The 16,936-nt window shown below is 48.5% G+C and overlaps 2 protein-coding genes and 3 non-coding genes across 5 annotated transcripts in view; 4 read left to right on the top strand and 1 right to left on the bottom strand.

The window, feature by feature from the left end:
• The first annotated feature begins 1,325 nt into the window (after window positions 1-1,325).
• On the top strand, window positions 1,326-1,397 carry TRNAP-AGG (transfer RNA proline (anticodon AGG)). Its single transcript has one exon. It is a non-coding gene; the product is annotated as a tRNA-Pro (tRNA).
• A 3,630-nt stretch (window positions 1,398-5,027) lies between these two features.
• Window positions 5,028-16,936, bottom strand: part of ZNF200 (zinc finger protein 200) — a 31,416-nt gene continuing 19,507 nt past the window's right edge. The window contains exon 6 of the transcript XR_012512704.1: window positions 5,028-9,792. The gene's annotated coding sequence lies outside the window, so the exon portion shown is untranslated. The remainder of the gene's footprint in view (window positions 9,793-16,936) is intronic.
• TRNAR-CCU (transfer RNA arginine (anticodon CCU)) lies at window positions 5,247-5,319 on the top strand. The gene has a single exon. It is a non-coding gene; the product is annotated as a tRNA-Arg (tRNA).
• TRNAK-CUU (transfer RNA lysine (anticodon CUU)) lies at window positions 7,576-7,648 on the top strand. Its single transcript has one exon. It is a non-coding gene; the product is annotated as a tRNA-Lys (tRNA).
• OR1F1 (olfactory receptor family 1 subfamily F member 1) lies at window positions 14,870-15,911 on the top strand. The gene is given in 7 exon segments (XM_074383174.1): window positions 14,870-14,878; window positions 14,958-14,981; window positions 14,983-15,212; window positions 15,214-15,525; window positions 15,527-15,700; window positions 15,702-15,781; window positions 15,784-15,911. Coding segments are annotated over 7 exon segments (957 nt in total).

Genomic DNA, 16,936 nt, shown 5'->3' with positions numbered 1-16,936 from the left:
TCGAAATGGAATCCAGCGCTGCCAACTGCGGCAACCGCAGTTAAAGGAGACGACTCCGGGCAGCAGGAGGTTATTTAGAATAAAAAAGAATGCGCCGGACTCTTTGGTCGCTCCAGGTGCACAAATTTTTCACAGCGTTCGAGAGGGTGGTGGCTCCAGTAGGGGTGCGCCCTACTCCCGCTTAAAACTGCAGTTTATTGGGAGAAGAGGAGAACTCGGGCAGTGGGGGAGAAGTGAGGGGAGTGACTGGGAGGAGGGAGGAGGGGAAGCCTGGGCGTCCGCGGACAGCACTTCGGTGGGCCCTGAGGGGATGGGGGTCTCGGGCCCGTCTCCACGCCCAGGCCCTGGGGCCTTCCCACTGAGATCCAAGAAATACGCGGCTTGGATCCGGAGGGGAGGAGGCCCTTTCAGCCCAGATCTGCCGGATTCTCGGTGGTCGGGTGAAATCTGGACACACAGAAGGACAGAGAGACAGAAAAGGGTGCCCCGGAACCGACGCCCGGCGCCTGGACGCGGCCTCTGCTGCCCCGAGGGCTGCATTCTTCCTCCTCCCGGGGTCCTGGAGACCGGAGGTCCCTCCAGCTCCACGCAGTGAAGGGGAAGGGGGCGCATCGCTGAATCGCCGTTGGTGCGCAGTGTGGTGGGTGGCCTGAGCCACCACCGAGGTGGCCTTCCCCGGGGGCACAGCCATTCTGGGGCTTGAGGCCACGCGGGCACTGTGACGCTGGTTCAATCGGTGGAGCAAAGTGACTCTCAGCGTCAGCCTTTAGGGTTCGAGGCCCACACAGGAAACTCGCTTTCTGGGCTTTGGCTTCCCTGAGGGAGAGGGGAGGACCCGGGCCGGAGAAGCGTGTGGGGCGGCGAGGTAAGGGGCCTGGTGACTAGTGCCTAGTGCACTCAGCAGACCTTTACTGACCATCCATTAGCGCCACGCTGCAGGACTGCAGCGTTCCAAGCCTGGCGTCTAGTGATCGCCGTTCGCGGACCCTCAGCGGAGTCGCTGCCCGCTATTGAGAGGTCCCCATATACTGCAGGAGCTGGAGCTCCTCACTGCGCCACGAGGGTCCCCAGCCCAGGGCCGAGTGGCGGCGGAGGGGGAGGACCCAAGGTGCTCCTGGATTATGGGGGTGCCAGGGCTGCTCTCCATTTTGTGCGACTGCGGGGAGGGGCTGGGGCTCTGAGCTCCCGCCCACCCATCCGCCCTTGAACTTGTCCCTTCCAGTCGAGTCTGAAACCGGTCTATTCATCGGGTTCTGCTGGCTCCGCCCCTGCCGCTCCAGAATGCTAGAATGCCCACAAAGACAACCTTAAACTGTAACTTGTGTGGCTCGTTGGTCTAGGGGTATGATTCTCGCTTAGGGTGCGAGAGGTCCCGGGTTCAAATCCCGGACGAGCCCAACTTTTGGTCCAGGAAATGTGGTTTCCTACTCTCTTGGATTCCGCTTGGCCTAGAGACCTCAGCGCTGGACATGGATGCCCTTCAAAGGTGATTTTTACAAAGGTTTCAAACTATGTTGACGCTGCCTACTATCTCACTATCTCTTCAAATTCATCTAGAGTCCTGTCACCAGTGTCACCAGAGCCCTTTTGACAAGCTATTTTTTTGTTGTTTGGTTTTTATTGTTGTTGTTGTTGTTGTTTTTAAAGCTACTTCTGTCGGTGCAAACTCGAGGCACTGAAGAGACAAGTTCCTATATACAATAAGAGCCGAATCTTCACAGTCAGAGCCTTAAAACGTCCAGACTGGGACTCCCACCTACTATCCCTGGCTCTAGCAGTCACAGTCTTAATGAGAGAGGGAGCTGGGCACTTGAGCAGAGGAGATGGACTATGGGAGTTTGTATCTGAGGTCTAGAGTCCTCTCCCTCCCCACATCCCGTCACTCCTCACCTGCCTGTAGCCTCCTGGGGCTCCTCTGCTTCCTCCTCCTAGTTTTGGAAGACTAGGGACTGAACCCGGGGTCTGGTACCCTGCCCTGAGTCCCAGCACCCACCAAGACTGGGGCCTCGACTGGTCTGCTCTGAGGACAGGTTCTATTGGCAGGGCCTTCGTTTTTGTTTGGGATGCTGGGTTTGAGAATGGGCTATGAACCAAGAATCGTGAACAATCCAATATTGGGCACTTGAGAACCAACTGAAAAGAAATTCAAGCAGAAGATTTAAAGTGACAGATATCTGGTTATGCCCTTAGGCCCCTACAGAAGTGAAGAATATGTATATATATCCCATATATATATATTCTTTTTTTTTTTTTTTTTTTTTGAGACGGAGTTTCGCTCTTGTTACCCAGGCTGGAGTGTAATGGCATGATCTCGGCTCACCGCAACCTCCATCTCCTGGGTTCAAGCAATTCTCCTGCCTCAGCCTCCTGAGTAGCTGAGACTACAGGCACGTACCACCATGCCCAGCTAAATTTTTTTATTTTTTTATTTTTTTATTTTTATTTTTTTTATTTTTAGTAGAGAAGGGGTTTCACCATGTTGACCAGGATGGCCTCGATCTCTTGACCTTGTGATCCACCCGTCTCGGCCTCCCAAAGTGCTGGGATTATATTATATAGCCCGGCCACTATATATATATTCTTTTTTTTTTTTTTTTTTTTTGAGACGGAGTTTCCCTCTTGTTACCCAGGCTGGAGTGCAATGGCGAGATCTCGGCTCACCGCAACCTCCACCTCCTGGGTTCAGGCAATTTTCCTGCCTCAGCCACCTGAGTAGCTGGGATTACAGGCAGGCGCCACCATGCCCAGCTAATTTTTTGTATTTTTTTTTTTTTTTTTTTTTTTTTTTTTTTTTTTGAGATGGAGTTTCGCTCTTGTTACCCAGGCTGGAGTGCAATGGCGCGATCTTGGCTCACCGCAACCTCCGCCTCCTGGGTTCAAGCAATTCTTCTGCCTCAGCCTCCTGAGTAGCTGGGATTACAGGCACGTGCCACCATGCCCAGCTAATTTTTTTGTATCTTTAGCAAAGACGGGGTTTCACCATGTTGACCAGGATGGTCTCGCTCTCTTGACCTTGTGATCCACCCGCCTCAGCCTCCCAAAGTGCTGGGATTACAGGCTTGAGCCACCGCGCCCGGCATTTTTTGTATTTTTAGTAGAGACGGGGTTTCACCGTGTTGACCAGGATGGTCTCCATCTCCTGACCTCGTGATCCACCCGCCTCAGCCTCCCAAAGTGCTGGGATTACAGGCTTGAGCCACCGCGCCCGGCTTACATATATGTTCTTATCCTATATAAGGTGATCCTCCTTACCTCCATTCTCCAAAACTCTAGGATTACAAGTGTGAGTCACAGCCCCCAACCTCATTAACATTTTTTTTAAAGGATCTAGGCCGGGTGCAGTGGCTCATACCTGTAATCCCAGCACTTTGAGAAGCTGAGGTGGACGAATCTTCTGAGGTCAGGAGTTCGAGACTAGCCTGGCCAACATGGTGAAACCCCGTCTCTACTAAAAATACAAACATTAGCCGAGGCAGGGTGGCAGGCACCTGTAATCCCAGCTACTTGGGAGGCTGAGGCAAGAGAACTGCCTGAACCCAGGATATGGAGGTTGCAATGAGCCGAGATTGTGCCACTGCATTCCAGCCTGGGTGAAAAGAGCGAAATTCCGTCTAAACAACAACAACAACAACAAACAAACAAACAAAACAATAAAACAAACAAAAACCCAAAAATTAATAAAACGTGTCTGGCTCCAGGTAGTGGGCTTGCAGCTGGCGGTTGCCTATCGTCCAGTCTCAGCGCGCTCCGCTGGTCTGGTGCCGTTTGCGGCTGTCATCTGCTCCAGTTCGCTTGTCTCCTATTTCATTGCTGTACCACCTCCCAGATCCCCTAGGCCTGGACAGAAGAAAGAGGAGAAGTGACCCAGAACCAGTCGGGAGCGGAGCTCCGCCCACAGAAGTCCGAGCCTCCTTTTCCTCCCTCCCTCCGCTAAAGTGCAAACTACTTTAAGTAGAGAGCTCGCGTATCCAGAGGGCGAAGCACATCCCCCAAACCAGGAGCTCGTCTGCAGACGGGTCTTGTTCACGATCCCGGGGGCGTCGGCTTTGAGCAGCCTCAAGGGGAGGGTTTTGTCTGGCTCTTTGCTTCCCCTCACTTTGATCCCAGGGTAATCGAGGTCCAGGATGGAATCTCCCGGGCCTCCTCCGCGTCATGGACGTTTTCCCAACTCTGAGTCTTGAGCTCGGCCCCGGGGTGCCGGCGCGGGGGATGGGGAGGGGACTACTTAAAGGACTCTGACTTGAGCTTGCACTTGAGCTTCTGGGGGTCCGGTGGGGTGTCTGTCCCGAGCTGTCTGCAATGGAGTGATTTCACTGCAGCCTCTGCCTTCCGGGTTCAAGCGATTTGTATCCCGGAGTGCAATGGAGCGATTTTGGCTTACTACAGCCTTCACCTCCCGGATTCAAGTGATTTTCCTGCCTCAGCCTCCCGAGTAGTTGGGGGAGCCACCATATCCGGCTAATTTTTGTATTTTTAGTAGAGACCCGGTTTCGCCTTATTGGCCAGGCTGGCCTCGATCTCCTAACCTCAAGTGATCCACCTGCCTTGGCCTCCTAAAGTGCTGGGATTACAGGCGTGAGCCACCGCGTCCAGCCCCTGCGGGATCTTTTGTTCAAGCGCTGGGCCCCAGGAGGACCTGACGTTTATCAAACACACAGCAAGGCTGTCAAGGGCCTCACATGAAGGCTCAGTGCTCCACCGACTCACCCAGCCCAAGATCCTCCATTGCTCTCTGACTCCGAAGGAATATCTAGTTCTCGGGCGCCTGGAACTCCTTTCTGGAGGATCAGATGAGTCGGGCTCTACGTAGCTCATGCGGGCTGGAGGAGCAGAAACCACTTGTGAGAGGGCAGTGCGGCGGGTGCGAAGGCGCAGCCTGCAGAGCTCCACGGGGACTGTGGCGTCCCCGGCGACCCGAATGGAGGCTGCTGTGTTGCAAGAACTCAAGTAAGCCTTATTTTTTTTGAGACAGGATCTCAAATCCGTCACCCAGGATATCACTGGAGGATGGATCGGTCACCACACCCGGCCTACTTTTTTCCATTTTTCTGTAGCCACGGGGTCTTGTTACGTTGCCCAGGCTGTTCTTGAACTCCTGACCTTGTTTTGCAGAGAGGGGATCTCACTGTGTTGCTCAAGCTGGCATACTTTCTTGAATAAATGCCCAAATCAATGCTAAGGTCATTTTCTTGCCATCTACGGTGAGTTATTCTCTTTCAGTATTCTCAGTAGGAAACCCAACGGCTGCCCCAGTGGCCTAATGGATAAGGCACTGGCCTCCTAAGCCAGGGATTGTGGGTTCGAGTCCCACCTGGGGTAAGGTGACATTCACCCGTATTTGTTCAGTGACCTTTTAAAAGATCCCCAGATAGAACAAGTCAACTTACAAATATAGGAAGGCAGGCAAGAGTTGGGAAGAAAAACAGGCCATCAAACTCAAAAAACACACTATCTCTTTCCCTCTCTGGAGTGAGAATAGTGGAGACTTTACTCTCTCCATGCCAAAGCGAAGGGACAAGAAAAGGCAATGTACAGTTTTCATATATATACAACTGGGAAAGGGAAGCTGATTTCCTGTTTGTTTTGTTTTGTTTGACTTTTTGTTTTAGAAAGCAACCCTGGTATACACACCTCTTTCGTTGTTTTGTTTAGAGGGAGTCTCACTCTGCCTCCAGGCTGGAGTGCAGTGGTGTGATCTTGGCTCACCACCACCTCCGCCTTCCAGGTTAAAGCCATTCTCCTGCCTCAGCCTCCTGAGTAGCTGGGATTACTGGCATGTACCACCACGCCCAGCTAATTTTTGTATTTTTAGTAGAGATGGGGTTTCCTCATATTGGCCAGGGTGGTCTTTATATCCTGACCCCGTGATCCACCGGCCTCGGCCTCCCAAAGTGCTGGGATTACAGCCTGAGCCACCTCATCCAGCCCTATACATACCTCTTTGACCCAAAAGTTCAACCCCTGTGACTCCATTTCAAAGAAATAAAAGTACAACGTATGCCCAAGGATGTTTTATTAGAGCAGTTTTGTTCAAAAAGGGGAAGGGCGACCACCATGAATAGGGGATGAATTGCATACATTTTGTTTCATTAATGTCGTTCAACCTCAGAAAAGTGCATTCAATCTATCCTGGTTGACTTGGACATCCTCCACGGAAGACGTGTGTGATACACTTTTCACAAAACAAACAGCGGCTCCTCGGCCCCAGATGTTTGTGTATGATCAGTGTCAAAAACTCTTGGCAGTTGGCCAGAGCAGAGGAGGAGAGAAAAAGAGATTCTAGCAAAATGGAAAAATTTGCAGGTCAAAGGTAAACAGGGAAAGTAGAAAACAGAGGTCTCTTTTGGAATTTCAGCAGGGGCACTTGCAGAATTGGAAGTGAGGTGGGCAGATGATCACATGGACATAATCTGGTTTATGATCGTGAGTGATTTGGGTCTTCCTATGTTGCTCAGGTTGCTCTGGAACTCCTGGGCTCCAGTGATCTTCCTGCCTTGGCCTCTCAAAGTGCTAGGATTACAGGCGTGAGCTACCGCCCTACTTCTGTGTCTTCTGATAGTTCCTCCTGGGAATGAAAGACCTCCTGAGTGGAGTCTTGGCATCGGTACAGGATTTGGGGTGGAGCGAGTGCTGTCCAGATCCACGTGTGACTCAGTAAGCGCTCTGGTGGGGGAAAGTCCCGGTGTCCCCAGGAGAGAAATGACAACCGGGCTCTGGGAAGCGCATCCCGGCCCAGTCCGGCGCTTCTTGCTCAGAGCGCCGCATCCTAGACCTAATCTCAGACGCTGCGATTCCCACCCTCTCCCTCCCTCCTTCCCTTCCTTCCTTTAAAGAGAGGTGGCTACGGAAACAGGAGAGAATCCTCCCTAAAAAGACAATGTGCTAATTATGTTTACAGAAAGAAAGAAAAAGAAAGAAAGAGAGAAAGCAAGAAAAGAAAAAGAAAAAGAAAGAAAGAAGAAAGAGAAAGAAAGAGCGGGAAAAACAACAACAAACAAACAAAAAACAGCTACCGTGTCTGGAGTGGGGATTAAATGACACGCTGGCTTCAAATGCGGCATCCATCCCGGTGAAAAACGAAATGGAAGTAAAGACCAGCAACTGCTTCTTATCTGGAATCCGCCCCCTTTCTTCTTGTTTTAAAAGTCCATTTTTAAAAACTTTTTTAAAATTCACTTTCTCCATAAAAGTCCGTTTTGTTAACTGCTGTATCCTCAGTACCTGTTACATAGTAGGCACTCAATAAATATTTGAATGCATGAATGACTTTATTGGGCAATGTGGTCTTGGGTATGTCTGGGTGCCCCTTGGGACCAAGAACATAGGGTGGGATGTAGTGGGTGAGCAGCTCCACAGGGTAGGTTTGGTCACTGAGGCCCTGCCTAGGGCTTCCAGGACCTCAGCGTCTCTGTGCCACCTGCCACCAGGACACATGGGTTAGGTTTCTCCTGGCTGACTTTTGCTTCTCCTGGGAAGGTCAGGACCCAGTTAACAGTTGGTGGCACTCCCGCTTCATCCTCATGCTAATGTCAAGTGGTGAGCACACATTCCATTATCAGAAAGCATTGCCAGAAAGCCCGGCTAGCTCAGTCGGTAGAGCATGAGACTCTTAATCTCAGGGTCGTGGGTTCGAGCCCCACGTTGGGCGCATACTTTCTTTTCGTAGACTGCAGTGAAGAGAGAGACACTGAGTATTCTCAAGTCTGTGCCCAGTGAAAGTTTTCAGATGAAGGTTAATAACGTTTAGCAAGACTTAGGAGATCCATATAAATAGATGAACGAAAAGAGAAGGACAACCCAAAGCAATGAGGGGATGCTGGTGAGGACCATTAACTTTTATTTATTTATTTATTTATCATTTTTTGTTTGTTTGTTTGTTTTTGTTTTTGAGACGGAGTTTCGCTCTTGTTAACCCAGGCTGGAGTGCAAAGGCACGATCTCGGCTCACCGCAACCTCCGCCTCCTGGGTTCAGGCAATTCTCCTGCCTCAGCCTCCTGAGTAGCTGGGATTACAGGCACACGCCACCATGGCCAGCTAATTTTTTGTATTTTTAGTAGAGACGGGGTTTCACCATGTTGACCAGGCTGGTCTCGATCTCTTGACCTCGTGATCCACCCGCCTCGGCCTCCCAAAGTGCTGGGATTACAGGCTTGAGCCACCGCGCCCGGCCTTTTGTTTGTTTTTTTGAGGCAGAGTTTCACTCTTGTTACCCAGGCTGGAGTGCAATGGCGCAATCTCGGCTCACCGCAACCTCCGCCTCCTGGATTCAGGCAATTCTCCTGCCTCAGTCTCCTGAATAGCTGGGATTACAGGCACACACCACCATGCCCAGCTAATTTTTTGTATTTTTAGTAGAGACGGGGTTTCACCATGTTGACCAGGATGGTCTCGATCTCTTGACCTCGTGATCCACCCGCCTCGGCCTCCCAAAGTGCTGGGATTACAGGCTTGAGTCACCGCGCCCAGCCCTTTTTTTAAATTTTTACGACAGTCTTGCTCTGTCGCCAGGCTGGAATGCAGTGGTGGCCCTGGTAACAAACATCAATAATATTTCCAAAATGTAATTATTCGCTTACCTTGGTTTCAACTGAAAGAATTGCCAGAGTATTTGACAATTTCTTTTGGACAAATGAAGAGCTAAAATACAGCTTCTATCTTACCAGTCTTTGCATTAATTTTGCTTTTAAAAAATATCTCATTTAGATATTATTTATCTTCATTACTAAATTTTTTTGGCTCCATTAAATTTTGCACGTCCTTCAATTTTGTCCGCGCGGGATCCGGGGTCTCCTGCACGCAAATCACCTCCCCATCAAGTGTCCAGTATACCATGCGCAGGCGCACGGCGGCAGAGACGAACTCAGGGATCCCTTCCTGGGAAAGCGACGCACGCCCTCCAACGGGACCAATCCGAGGCTGTGCTGTCCAACTCTCCTTGCCCCGCCCCCTGTAGGTTTCTCTTTACTTATCCAATAATAGAGGACTATTTTTTCTGATAGCGCCCTTCTGTCCAATTACTTACAAAGGGGCGGGGCATGACCTCGGCGCGATCTCCGTGGAGATGTACGGCACCCATGTTTCTCCGGAATTACCATAGCTGGGAGACAGCCTCTTGGTCTGCCTTGGCTCTAGGTGTTTTTTTTTTTTTTTTTTTTTTTTTTTTGAGACGAAGTTTTGCTCTTGTTTCCCAGGCTGGAGTGCAATGGCGCGATCTCGGCTCACCGCAACCTCCGCCCCCTGGGTTCAGGCAATTCTCCTGCCTCAGCCTCGGGAGTAGCTGGGATTACAGGCACGCGCCACCATGCCCAGCTATTTTTTTGTATTTTTAGTAGAGACGGGGTTTCACAATGTTGACCAGGATGGTCTCGATCTCTTGACCTCGTGATCCACCCGCCTCGGCCTCCCAAAGTGTTGGGATTACAGGCGTAAGCCACCGCGCCCAGCCGGCTCTAGTTCTTATACTCCGAAAAGGATTGAAGAGGCACATTGGTGTTGGTGCCCGCCAAACCTGGGCGGCTGGCGGATTTCGTGAGCACTCTCACTCCACCTGCCCCAGGTTCTTTAGGTTTCTGCCCCACCTCTCTGCCCTCTCTGGATACGGTGGATCACCAAATGTTCAGGATTCTTGTCTTCTACTTTCACGAGTGGCACTGAAGGAGGTCAAGGTCTGACTTCCAATCTGGGTATCTTTTCAAAAGGTGAGGTTGACTGGGGGGCCAGCAGCACAAAAATTGATGTAGATGACTCGGGCTCTGGATTTGGCTCTGCAGACAGTGGCCTACACTGCAGACCTAATGGAGATAATAAGACTTGAGACTTGTGAGTCAGACTCCCGGATCTTGATCACATCCCAGGCATCACTGCCCACCTAATCAGGATGATATAATCAAAGTTATGATGTGGGATGCTATAGGAAGAAAACCTACAGTGAACTTGGGTGCCTAGGGATGTGCAGAAGCACCCAGGAAAGGGAAACCATGTACAAAAAGAGGTGCTCAATCAACCTGAGGTTGAAAGCAAAGACAGAAGAATGTGTATTAGGGATGCACAGGTTTATTCATCAACTTGTCATCCCATAGACATTGTCTAACCAAGGAATTCAACTTATAATAAAAAAGATATGGCAGTCACTTTCCAGGATGACTCTCAATGATGCTAGCCTTGTATAATCCCTTCCCACATTGAAATGGTCTGGTGGACTCAGCGATAGTGGATGTAAGAAACAATGGAGCTGGGTCATAAAAGATACCGTAGCTTCAGGAGCTGGGTCGTAAAAGATAGTGTAGCTTCTGGAGCTGGGTTGTAAAAGATACTGTAGCTTCCATCTTGCTTTCCTGAAGTACTTGCTCTGGGGAAAACAAGCTATTATGTGTGAGAACATGTCTGAAAGGTCCATGTGAGAAATCGAGGCTTCCTGCCGACATTAATGTGAAAGAGCCGTCTTGGAATCCTATCCTTCAGCCTCAGTCAAGCCTTCAGACAACTGAGTTGCTGCTGTGGAAAACTTAACTGCAATTTCATGAGAAACTCTCTTCCAGAACTTTTCAGCTAAACCACTGCCAAATTCTGGACTCACAGGATCTGCATGAGAGAAATGTTCACTGTTTTAAGTTGCTAAATTTTAGAATAATTTGTTATACAATAGGTAATTAACACAAGGGGTCAGCCTGGTGTCCATGGGATCCATGAGTATTTACTTGTACACCATCACCAGAAGCAGCTGACCTTATGGAATAATGAGATGGTCTTTTAAACACTCAACTTTTGGCACAATTTTAAGCTACTCTGTAAGTTTGGGGTGTTGGTTTGTTTGTTTATTTGTTTTTGAGTCAAAGTCTTGCTCTGTCTCCAGGCTGGAATGCAGTGGGACCTCGGCTAACTGCAACCTCCGCCTCCCAAGTTCAAGCAATTCTCCCGCCTCAGCCTACTGAGTAACTGGGGCTACAGGCACGTGCCACCACTCGCGGCTAATGTTTGTATTTCACCATGTTTGCCAGGATGGTCTTGATCTCTTGACCTTGTAATCCACCTGCCTCAGCCTCCCAAAGTGGTGGGATTACAGGGATGAGCCACCACACCCGGCCTTGGTGCTATTTTAAGGAAATGGTATAAGATCCATACCAGTGGACAATATATCCTAAACTTTTTCTCAACCAAGAATTTATAGGGCAAGGAAACTAGGGGTACAAGTGGACATGTCTTCTCTTAATACCTAATAAGAAACTAGAACCATCTTATACATTACAGGCAGGATTATAAGGAAGCCAAATCTCTGACATGGAAGTTTTGGGTTACTACATCAGATTAAAAAACAACCTGGAATAGCTGAGACATTGGCTAAAGACAAGGAACAGGAATTAGACTGTGGACAAGGGTAATTATTATTATCAACTAACAGTTTGTGGCTACCTGCAGAAATAAAGATTATAGTATTTGTTTATATTTTCCTTTTTATCTTCCTCTTTCTCTCCTCTCTCCCTCCCTCCCTCTCTCTCCTCTCTCTCTCTCTCTCTGTCTCTCTCATATCTATATATTCTTTTTTTTTTTTTTTTTTTTTTTTTTTGAGACGGAGTTTCGCTCTTGTTACCCAGGCTGGAGTGCAATGGTGCGATCTCGGCTCACTGCAACCTCCGCCTCCTGGGTTCAGGCAATTCTCCTGCCTCAGCCTCCTAAGTAGCTGGGATTACAGGCACGCGCCACCATGCCCAGCTAAATTTTTGTATTTTTAGTAGAGACGGGGTTTCACCATGTTGACCAGGATGGTCTCGATCTCTTGACCTCGTGATCTGCCAGCCTCGGCCTCCCAAAGTGCTGGGATTACAGGCTTGAGCCACCGTGCCTGGCCATATCTATATATTCTTTGAGATGGAGTCTTGCCCTGTCACCCAGGCTGGAGTGCAATGGCATGATCTCAGCTCACTGAAACCTCTGCCTCCTGGGTTCAATTGATTCTGCCTCAACCTCCCCAGTAGCTGGGATTGCAGGCATGCGCCACCACACCCAGCTAATTTTTCTATCTGTAGTAGAGAAAAGGTTTCACCATGTTGGCCAGGTTTGTCTCAAAGTCCTGACCTCATGATTTGCCCGACTTGGCCTCACAAAGTGCTGGCCTTACAGGGATGACCCACCGAGCCTGGCCTCTTTTCTCCATATTTTACATACACAGGATGTGTAGTTATTTTATCAATTAGCTTTCAGGTTGGATTCTGAAGTTTCAGACTGTCAAGATGAGATCCCAGTTGGAGTAGGGGGGATCCTTTTATGGACCTTGATGCAGTAACTGATGGGACTTTGCATTGTTTCCCTATTGTGGGAACGATAGCTGCCCTATGTTAGGCCAAATTGTTTCTTTGGGGTAAATTGGTAAGAGGGGTATGCATTAATGTGCTATTGAAGGGATGGATTTTAGTGAGCATTTATCATGGTTTTTGGCTTCTGATTTATTGCACCTCCTTCCAAATCTTAGGTACTCTGGTGCTTCATAACTATTTAGAAAATATCTTACTTCCTATAAAACGGGAACCCCAGAATAACTGATTTCCCAGAATCTCTTGCAGCAAAGATGTGGGCATGTGACTGTCCATCAGATACCCCAACTCAGCCTTTGGCCCAAGGAAGAGAAGACCAAGAGGAACTTTTTCTGGCAGTGGCAGCCATTGCAGCAAGATGGATTCCTGGGGCAGCAGTGGCAGCAGTGTGACTGGTGTCACCCCATGTCCAGTGATAACTGTGTCAAAGCTATGAATGGCAACATTTATGCTTGGAGGCAGCAGCAGCATTGGTATTATTTGGGCCACTGTGGCTGCTGGTGGTCTTCTGAGCCTGGGTCTCCAGCTGTCCAGTGTTTTTGAAAGGTATCCATTATCATTTTCATGAAATCCTTTCCTGCTTTACTCAGCAAGAGTTGGTTTTTGTTATATGCAACTCAGAACTGTGTGTGAGGCCAGAATGCAGCCCGTCATTAGAAAATGACTTGAACTATGAACTGGACAGCCATCAGTACTTTCTCCAGCTCTTCTGTGTTTACATTTTTTTGCTCTTATCCATAGACTTTTGCTTCTTATCAATCTACGCATCAGCCAAAAGTGAGTTGCAACCTTCTGGGTTTACATGTTACAGGCCAAGTCCTAGTGAAAATGATCTGGGGCCTCAGTCCCAGTTTCAGTTGCCCTAGTCCAATCATGAATTCTCACTGGGGAGGAGGTGATCAGAGTGTAAACTGGGCTGCTGGAGTCCATATCCCTGAGTGTCTGTGGATTAGAGGGCCATTTTCAGAAAAAGCTGACCCAATATGAGCTGGAAGACATCCCCAAAGGAAGTGTACTTTAGGAACATGGAGTTTCTTAGTCATGACATGCTGTGCATCTCCTGAAATATTCTCCCATTACAAAAAGGGTATCCTGTACACTAAACGTTTTAAGAGATTAAACACAAGCCTGGTGAGGTGGCTCATGCCTGTAATCCCAGCACTGGGAGTGGCTGAGGCAGGCAAATTACCTGAGGTCAGGAGTTCAAGTACAGCCTGACCAACATAGTGAAATCCTGACTCTACTAAAAATACAAAAATTAGCTAGGTGTCGTGGTGCCTACCTGAAGTCCTCGATACTTTGGAGGCTGAGGTGGGAGAATTGCTTGAATCCAGGAGGCAGACGTTGCAGTGTGCTGAGATCAGCCTGGGTCACAGAGTGAGACTTCATTTCAAAAAAAAAAAAAAAAAAAGGCCAGGCGCGGTGGCTCAAGCTTGTAATCCCAGCACTTTGGGAGGCCGAGGCGGGTGGATCACGAGGTCGAGAGATCGAGACCATCCTGGTCAACATGGTGAAACCCCGTCTCTACTAAAAATACAAAAAATTAGCTGGGCATGGTGGCACGTGCCTGTAATCCCAGCTACTCAGGAGGCTGAGGCAGGAGAATTGCCTGAACCCAGGAGGCGGAGGTTGCGGTGAGCCGAGATCGCGCCATTGCACTCCAGCGTGGGTAACAAGAGCGAAACTCTGTCTCAAAAAAAAAAAAGCACAACTCTGCAATGTCACCTTTACCCCTGACCCCACCCCAGCCTCTGCATCCCTATTTGCAAAAACTTCATTAAGTCAATGCAATAAATGACCATATATGCGGAAAAAAGGGAGAGGTTCAGATAACACTGCTATAATCTCAGCTTCTGAGCTAGGAATTTAAGAAGAAAAATCATTTGATAACCAACTTTTCAAACCTATAAACATATGCCCAGATCAGCAAGGTGATGCAATTTGAGTTCTTGGTGAATTTTCTTTGGGACTTGTCTCCAAGATTGCTTTATCTCCAAGTTCTGACCCAGGAGTGAGAAAATATACCTTTGCATTATTGTTGGGTCCACAGGGACCAAGAAATAGATGGGAAAATTAATCTCTGCTTGACTCTAATGAGACTCCCAGAGAGTCTAGTCCCAATGGCCATGGAAGCTACTGTAAATGAGAGAAATGTTCTCTCAAACATTCATCCTGCACAGAGGTTAAGGCCATGAACATATATATACTACTGAGTGGAGTTCTTTGAGAAGCTCCCTTTTCTAAACATGCCACATCCAGGAAGAAATAGTTAATACTGAGTCCTGAACCATCAGCTGGAATTTGACATAGACACAGTAATAATCAGTGATTTTGCCTTTCTATGAGTGACTAAGGGGTGGGAGAAAACCTGGAAATGTTAATAGAAACCTATATAATAGCAGAGGAGGGCTGTGTATGAGTCTGCATGTTGTTTTAATATATTTTAAAACACCGAAAGAGTATAGAAGGACCCATATCATCTAGGGCTGGACATCGGAAGTCAGGGGTGTAGGGACTGGGGTGGATGTTGACTGAGCAACTCTAATACAGGTTTGTTAAAATGGCCATGGTTGGAGCTTGACTTGTTGCATCTATAGCCTCAGCTTCTATATTTCTGATCTGTCTGTCTTGTCTGCATCTGGGATCAGACCGGTGAGCGGGACAAACCAGTCAAGTGTCTCCGAGTTCCTCCTCCTGGGACTCTCCAGGCAGTCCCAGCAGCAGCGTCTCTTCATGCTCTTCCTGAGCATGTACCTGGCCATGGTCCTGGGAAACCTGCTCATCATCCTGGCTGTCAGCACAGACTCCTGCCTGCACACTCTCATGTACTTCTTCCTCAGCAACCTGTCCTTTGTGGACATCTGCTTCTCCTCCACCACTGTCCCCAAGATGCTGACCAATCATACTTGGGACTCAGACCATCTCCTCCTCTGGCTGTCTCACACAGATATATTTCCTCATTGAGCTTGCTGACCTGGATAATTTCCTCCTGGCTGTGATGGCCTATGATCGCTTTGTTACTGTGTGCCACCCCTTACATTACACAGCAAAGATGACCCATCAGCTCTGTGCCCTGCTAGCTGCTGGATCGTGGGTCATTGCCAACTAGAATTATCTGCTGCACACCCTGCTGATGGCTGAACTCTCTTTCTGTGCAGACACCATTCCTCACATCTTCTGCGATGTGACTCCTCTCCTGAAACTCTCCTGCTCAGATGATTCTTACTGAGGCTGCCCTGGTCATAATCACCCCATTTCTTTGCATCCTGGCTTCCTATATGCACAACATGTGTATCGTCCTGAAGGTCCCATCCACAAAGGGACAAAGGAAAGCCTTCTCCACCTGTGGCTCCCACCTGGCTGTGGTTCTCTTTTATGGCACCATCGTCTCTGTATTTCAACCCTTCATCCTTCTACTCAGCTCAGAAAGATATAGCAGCTGCTGTAACGTTCACACTGGTGACTCCGATGCTGAACCTTTTATCTACAGCCTGAGGAACAAGGACATAAAAGGGGCTCTTGGAAAAGTGGTTCCTGTGAATTTTTTTTTCTGTTCAGTAGTGATATGGGCTAAGATATTCCTAGAAGGAGCTCATTACTGAAATAATCCTATTTTTTCTACTGTGTGAAACTTAGCATTTTTGTTTGTTTATTTTGAGGTGGAGTCTGACTCTGTCACCCAGAGTGGAGTGCAGTGGTGCAATCTTGGCTCACTGCAACCTCCATCTCTTGGATTCAAATGATTCTCCTGCCTCAGCCCCCTGAGTACTTGAGAATACAGACGTGTGCCACCACGCCCAACTAATTTTTTTGATATTTTTAGGAGATGTGGTTTCACCATGTTGTTCAGGCTGGTCTCAAACCCTTGACCTCAAATGATCCACCCACCTAGGCCTCCCAAAGTGATAGGATCACAGGCGTGAGCCACTGTGCCCAGCCAGCTTTTTTTTTTCTTTTTTTTTTAACTTTTTTTTTGTAAGATGGGGTCTCACCATGATGGCCAGGCTGGTCATGAACTCCTGACCTCAGGTAATCCACCCACCTTGGCCTCCCAAAGTGCTAGGATTACAGGCGTGAGAGCGTTTGTTTTTATGAGAAACATCTAGTATCTATTTTGGGAGAAAAAACCCTTGATATAGACTCTTCAGGTTAAAGATGGAAAGAGAGACCCTTTAATTAAATGACCCAACAATTCGAATTGTCAGTGCCCTCCTGCCAAAACCTAGCAGGAACACACTTTTAGTTGAAGAAATTAGATATACTACTCATTATAACAAGGGAGAACACACACCATCGGGCATAGTGAGGTGTCTCAATAGAAGAGTTTTTATAAGGACAACTGTTTATGTGATGTTGGGGAGTAATTAGGAAGGAGCCTGTAGTCTGGAGTAGATGGCATTAAAGAACAGGAATAATTCTTTTTTTTTTTTTTTTTGAGACGGAGTTTTCGCTCTTGTTACCCAGGCTGGAGTGCAATGGCGCGATCTCGGCTCACCGCAACCTCCGCCTCCTGGGCTCAGGCAATTCTCCTGTCTCAGCCTCCTAAGTAGCTGGGATTACAGGCACGCGCCACCATGCCCAGCTAGTTTTTTGTATTTTTAGTAGAGACGGGGTTTCACCATGTTGA

Source organism: Saimiri boliviensis, chromosome 12 (assembly GCF_048565385.1).
Source record: "Saimiri boliviensis isolate mSaiBol1 chromosome 12, mSaiBol1.pri, whole genome shotgun sequence".
Lineage (NCBI taxonomy): Eukaryota > Metazoa > Chordata > Mammalia > Primates > Cebidae > Saimiri > Saimiri boliviensis.
This window is presented reverse-complemented; position numbering and strand designations above follow the sequence as displayed.